General features: G+C 40.6%; 1 protein-coding gene across 13 annotated transcripts in view; it reads left to right on the top strand.

Moving 5' to 3' along the window:
- The window catches only part of KCTD1 (potassium channel tetramerization domain containing 1), a 149,785-nt gene extending 143,411 nt beyond the window's left edge, over nucleotides 1-6,374 (top strand). For all 13 annotated transcript variants that reach the window (XM_014524139.2, XM_014524133.2, XM_006016395.3 and 10 more), the window contains one exon: nucleotides 3,629-6,374. In XM_014524139.2, the coding sequence (XP_014379625.1) occupies nucleotides 3,629-3,787 (159 nt within the window). In that variant the 3' untranslated portion in view covers nucleotides 3,788-6,374. The remainder of the gene's footprint in view (nucleotides 1-3,628) is intronic.
- The last annotated feature ends 720 nt before the right edge of the window (nucleotides 6,375-7,094 follow it).

The raw sequence follows: 7,094 nt of genomic DNA, 5'->3' as shown, positions 1-7,094 counted from the left end.
GGGGTCAGGCTAGATGATCTGTTCAGGTCCCTCCTGACCCTAGCTACTATGAAACTATGAATAGCCTGCCACCGGAGGTGGTTCATGCACCTACACTGAACACCTTCAAGAGACATGTGGATGCTTATCTTGCTGGGATCCTATGACCCCAGCTGATTTCCTGCCCCTTGGGCAGGGGGCTGGACTCGATCTTCTGAGGTCCCTTCCAGCCCTAATGTCTATGAAATCTATGAAAATAAATATATTTATGAAAGGACTGAGGAAACCTAATAAATCTATGGTTAGCATATAATGAACTGATCAGTTGTGGTGCTGTCTGCCTCATCATTTCCATTGGTGATGGTAGGGAATGTTCTCCTTCTAGCAACTGCACTATGTTCAAGTATATTCTGAAGTTAAAGTACCTTTTTGCTTCAGGAATTTTCAGTGGTATCACCCACATGATTCGATTTATATATGCCTCTGAAATGTTCTAGACTCATGAACAAATATTTGCAAAATACACAAAAATTGCAAATGAGGGCTGAGAAATTTTCCACTATCACTCAAGCATCAAGGTAGAGAATTCCCTCCCCTCTTCCATGCCCAGTAAAGGCTTTGGACAGGAGATGAGTATTGCAAGGTACCCATGTCAGCTAGATATTATCCAAGTGCTAATAATGCAGTATTGAGCAGGAAAAGCTGGTTACGTTATAGCTGTTGGACCATATACTGCAGGGGTGTTGAACTCATCTGGCCCCATGGTCTCAAGAACCCATTTAAACTGGCCACATGAATGGTGTGGGACTGGTCCACAGGATGCATGAACGGTGTGAGGCTGGCCCAACAGGTCGGATCAGGGCCACAGACTGCCTTCCCCACCTCCAGCTTGCAGGGCAGTGTCCCAGACTGGCCCCATGCAGGTGCTGCATGCAGTGTGGGTCCTGAAGTAGGCTCTGAGTACAGCGGATGAGTCCACCTGCAACCCAGGGACAGTGCTGAGGCCTGGATGATGCGGCTCCGCAGGCTGTATCTTAACACCCCTGATATACTGGCTAGTTACATCTTGGAGTGAGATTTTTATGGCCTGTATTCTGAAACATGAGAACTATGTTAATTTTCCCTTAGTTTAGAGCATACATTGGCAGGATTGGTTGCCTAATATAGGTCACCCATGGCTATTTTTAGGAGCATAAATAAAAGCAGAAGATTTCAAAGGAACTGAGTATGTACAGGTCAGAATGTCTACAGGGTGAGAATCATCATTCTTAAATAGTGCTGCATGCCCTCATTACTATAACATCTGACTGCCTTGCAGTCTCTAATGAATTCAATTTCACAACAGCCCTGTGAGGTAGAAAAGTGGCAATTATATCCAATTATGAATGAGGAACTGAAGAGGCATGGACTAAATGATTTGCCCAAGGTCACACACAGAATCAGTTGCAGAGCAGGGAACCTGGGTCCCAAGTCCCAGGCTAGCATCCTAACAACTCAGACATCCTCCCCTGCAGCATATTCTCCTCAATTTTTCTTCTGGTGTCCAGCATTTGATCATGAGTAGGGAAGCTTTTGCTTTTGTGGTTAAATTGAAATAAGTCTAATGAAACAGCATGAAATTAAATACATCAGTTGTTCATGTAACAAAGGAAAACAGCTGTGTTGTTTTAAACTTAACTCTTTTAACGGTTTTGCATCCTTATTCTTCCTCCTGTGTAATTAGCATGTTCAGTCAGAGAGACATTTACCTACTTGTGGTTATGCATGTCAGAATGAGACAGGCAATGTCTGTGCCCCATTTCTGGTCATCTGCTTTCCTCCATCCCTGGTTTCCATATTTCCTGGTCCTGTTATGCACTATGATCATTTGCCAAGTGATGAACTCTGATCTCCCTCCTTCCTTATGGATGGCTAGGAGCAAAAGCAGTTGGGAGGAGGAAGAAACTCTGCTAATGAACCTTCTGTCTCCAAAACCCATTTAAACTGGTTAGGGGGAATCAACACTTCTTCTGGGGGTGGGAAAGTACTAGAAGCGGGAGAGGGTAGCCTCCTCCCTGTGGAGTCCAAGACATGTTCAGTGCAGTGTGCTCAACCTGGAGCCCACGGGCTAAATCCAGCCCACAAGGTCATGTCATCTAGCCCACAGTGCTCTGTACAGGTCCAGAAATTTAGTGGTGGGGGAGCCACAACAGCATCAATACTGCCACCACTCCCCCACTGCCAAATTTCCAGACCCACAGGGAATCCCTCAGCCAGATGACACTGCCCCATATGTTGGATCACACTGGTGGACTAACCTCACATGCTTGACACTACGCTGGATCTGGCCTGTAGACCAACCACACATCACTCATCTGATACATGGGGCCAAAAGGTTGACCACCACTGTTCAAGCAAATATTAATGCTGCATCATTCTGTATCCTTGTAAAGTTTCTTTTGCTGCTGAGGTGGAGATATTGCTGGTAGCTTCCAGCCTTATGGAGCCCAAGGGGCAATATGAATGGAAAGAGGTGCAGCTGCAGGGGTAGGAGTGTATTCAACTTAGACGTTCAGGCATAGTTGAGGTAATAAAAATGGCAGGGTGGAAACAGAACTCTGCCCCCTTAGCATAACCCTCCTGGAATTGGTGTTGGAATCTGTAGTCTCTAGATCTACAGTCTTAAAAGGTCACGACTGCATTCCCTCTAACTAACTAAGCACAGGCTATATTCAAAGATTTTGAGCACATTGAGGTTCATTGGGTCCCTGACCCTCTCCTTTCCCACTGGAGGTACACTAGGGTTCCAAAAAATGAGCAAAATTATGAGTGTATAAGATTCCATAAGCCCTGCATTTTGGGAGAAAATCAGCCTTTTATTTTACCATAGATAATAAAGTACAACTGCCAGAAAGCATTTGCATTCCTGTTGGCTTGTATTTTGAAGAAAGGACAGTGTTAACTTTTGCTTGCCCAGCAAATGCAATGATTATTACCTTACCCCAATACAGCTGAATCACCACTGGTTATTCTCACTGCAAATCAGCTATGGGATCTTGCATGCATGTTTTTCACATTTGAAGTTCTCCGCAACAGAGAATGCAGTCTGTTGGGGAGGGGAGAGAGGAGGACACACATATGGAAAAACACCATATTTTTTTCAATGTTACAAAGCAATCTCACTCTAGTGCTTTGCCTAGTGCTCTGTGGCCACTGTCAGCAGAGCTCAGCCCACAGTTTCATGCAGGCAATGAGTCTTTTTTTAAGTAGCTTTGTAAATCTAGAAAGTTGGGGAGAAAAAGCATAACCCTCTCTAGGGAATTATCTCATTAAGGTGGTTTGGTAGCATCAGCTGACATGGAACATTTTTCTTGTTTACCTGGACCACAGTTTACTGAGGGTGCCCAGCCTGTGCCACGGGTACCACAAGTGGCTCTGGTAGCTTCTGTGGCATGCAGCTGCATAGCGATAAATAGGGAAGGAAGCAGGAAGCAGAGCAGCAGATCAGGCAGAGGAAGGGAGTCAAAGTGACACTTGGGAGAAGTGCAGGGATAATTTGTGGTATGCCTGCCAAAAAGGTTGGTCCCCACTGGCTTATGGTTTGGCTGCAGCTAATTGATCAGCAGCCTTTCATCAGGTTTTTTTTCACATGTCTTCCCTCTCTTTGCAGGTACTTGAGAGGTTGCAGCAAAGAGGATTCGAGATTATTGGCTCGTGCGGAGGAGGTGTGGACTCTTCCCAATTCAGTGAATACGTACTGAGGCGAGAACTTAGAAGGACGTCTCGTGCACCCTCTGTCATTCGAATAAAGCAAGAGCCTCTGGACTAAATGGACATGTTTCTTTATGCAAAAAAATATAAAAAAGGGGACATTTCATGTGAAGGTTGGACACCAAACGAGTCCTGGAACTAAAATTGAATAAAGACACATTTATATCAACTATAGAGACCACACCTGAATTCATATGGGAACATTTGGAATAGTAATAATAACCTGAAGGCATAATATGTATCTATCTATATCTATATATAGATATCTATCTATAGCTATATCTACATAGCTATAGATAGATATCTATATATAGATCTATATATAGATATACATACACACATACACACACATATGTAAGTGTGTGTGTCTGTGTGTGTATGTGTCTCTCAAGAGGTAGGAAATGCAAAAAAAATAAAAAGTGGTAGGTGAGGTTGGTGCTGTGATGGCCATTAAGTGTCCTAGGCCTTCTTGAGGCCCACTTAATGGTAAACAAGCCATTACCACTGGGGCATACACAGATTACTCCTGTACATTTTCCATTGCCAGACAGTCATCCACTTTTCAATGTATACATCTTGATTCAAGTTTATTTGCATATGGAGATTTATGTCTGTGTCTTTTTAGAGGTGAATGGGCAGGACTTCAGAAAGCATCCATCCACTGCATTGGAAAACTAGTCAGCTGATATGTTACACATAGTTTGTACAGAAGCCACACATTTTTGTCTGCCCTCACTGATGTGAAAGGTTACTTTTTGTTTTTAAATGTTTTTTATTTTTGTTTTTTTGTTTTCAAAGGGGGCCAGAATTAATCCTTGGTAGAGTTGCTCTGGTTTGAATCTGCTGCTTTCCTACAATTTTTCAAATTTTATAATGTATTAAATACAATAAACGCTGTTTAAAATAACAGAGGTCTGATTTAAAGCAACAAAAGCAAAAATGGAGTTGGTATCATGAGGCTTTAGCTCATTCTGTTATGTGACTAGCTACTAACAGGTCTGGAGGTGAACAGTAAATGATCCTGCATAAGAGTGAGCAAGCTGCAATATCAAGGCATGATGGAGTGAGTGAAAGAAAATAGATACTCTTACTGGTGCACCTTATATTGCTTGCTTACCTTCAGTAGTAGGTTGTTTTTAAGATCAGCCCAAGTTTGAAGGGAGATTGTTGTTCAGACTTGAAGGATAACAAAATTCAGGGCAAGGAAACCAGTCATGAAAATAATGCCAGGTCAGTGTTCTGGAAACTGTAATGCAACAATTCATAGTCACATCACTCCTTCTGAAACATGAAGTTGGTATCTCTGACTGAATTTCTTGCTTTGCTCATTGTGTTAGGCTGTTTGGGGTTTTTTTTAATATCCTTAAATACTCTTGTTTATGGCTTATGTAGTTCTGCAAGTTATTCTTATTTCGCGAAGTCTCACTGAAACCAATTGTGAGCATGCCCAATTCATCTCAATTAGATTTTGCCAAGTAATCATACTGTATAATGACACTACTGAACAAACTGTTCACAGGTTGATGCTTTTATCTCATAAAATGCACCAGCAAACACATCATCTTTCCTCCAAAGTACCTCTTGATGCAATACTACACAATATGTCTGTACATTCATATTTCTATGAAAACATCTATCGACACGGTGATGCAAGAATTCCATTCATTTCAGTGCTATTTATTTAAGAAGTGTTAACAGTAAATATTCCATGTAACAACATTTGTAATACAGCTCTGATAACTCAAAATAGTTAATCGATTTTTTAAAATTTTTTTATACAAAAGATGGGGAAGAAGTTAAATATCTCCATGGCAGTGTATGTTGTTGTGGTCCAATATGATCCAGATATGAAACCAGTGGGGAAAAGTTCCAGAAATCAGAGTTGAATAGACTGTTATAAAGTGTACTGATGCTGATCTGGAGGTATACATTTATGAAAAACTGAAATAGCTATACAATTTAAAGTGCTTGGTTTTGAGTGACAGCTAATGCTCCTCTTTACAAAATAAATGCTTGTATTTTTTCTTTTCAAACTGTAGTTGATAATTTGCAAAGAGGTAGGAAAGGAAAAAGCTGAACCCATGGGAAATAAATATTTAATAACTCCTGAAAATAATTGCTACCTGTTAAAATATTCCCATGGGTTGAAAATGGATTGGTATTGGTAGTTTGAAACAATTGTGAGACTGAATCTGAAAACCTGCCTATATATTATGGAAACTTTGCCCATTTCTTTGGGCCAGTGTAACTTCTTATCATGCACCTGCATTCCTTCTACTCTGTATGGACCCAGAAACCAGAAAGGTGAGCAAAGGGACGGGATGGGAGAAATAAGGGTCATCAAAAAAATAATTTTATCGTATCCTGTAAATTCTGTTACTAAGCATTTCTGCTGCTGTTTTTCAAGCTTCCACATGTTGTTTAGATGGCAGTTTTGTGGCTCTTTGTACAACGTACCTGTTCAGCTCAGTGAAGCAGAAGATAACTTCCTGCTCTTTTCAAACCCTTGACTAGCCAGATACACTTTTATTGAATGCTCATTCATTATGAATTGAGACGTAAATCATTTTAAGACCCTGAATGTAAATGTCACTGCAATTATGTTGTAGTTATGGAGCAAGAGGTCATGAATAAACAAAGCAATGATTGATGAAAAATGATACGCAGGAATAAACTAAATGGAGATTTCATAGAGGAAACTGATGATTAGTCCTCTGCACGGGTCAATGTGTTTTAAAAATCTTCTTTAGAAAATAGGATCAACAGATACAATAGCAAACATGCTCAGGAAAAGAAACAAAAAAAGGACTAAAGTAAGAACAGCTCTGTTCTGGAGGAAGAGAATTTTTACATATACAATAGTTTTAATATTTTTAGAAGTATAACTACATTTTATGCCATGAGTGGTTGCTTTATTTCACCCTAACAAATGGAAAAATTGCAATGAATGCCAGCTGCCAACTCTGCATTTCTAGCAGCTTGATTAAGTGACAATCAAAGGGTCTGCTATGGACATAGACTGAAATGCCACATGACAAACGTCCTTAAAATAAAACTGAGGGGGAGCAAGGCTCTGGTTTTCAGAGAACTGTGACTTCACTGTTGCTTTTCAAAAAATTCACCCTGGATTTTACACGTAGTCATAAGAACTTTCATGGGTGGATCTTACTTTCTAACTTTCCCAACTTCTACCTATCTATACTGTACAATGACGGTATGTTTAAAAGACAGACACACTCTTGAAACTTCCTAAGTGATGAGTTCCTGAAATTGAGTTGATAATCTATATGGTCAAGTAGGAGAAGATTAAGTCCAGTAAACTCCTTTTTTAGTCCCAGATTCTAGTTTATAGTTCACTGTACCAT

The sequence above is a fragment of the Alligator sinensis genome, unplaced genomic scaffold (assembly GCF_000455745.1).
Source record: "Alligator sinensis unplaced genomic scaffold, ASM45574v1 scaffold117_1, whole genome shotgun sequence".
NCBI classification, from domain to species: domain Eukaryota; kingdom Metazoa; phylum Chordata; order Crocodylia; family Alligatoridae; genus Alligator; species Alligator sinensis.
Note: the sequence above shows the minus strand (reverse complement) of the source record. Positions and strands in the feature narration are given on the sequence as shown.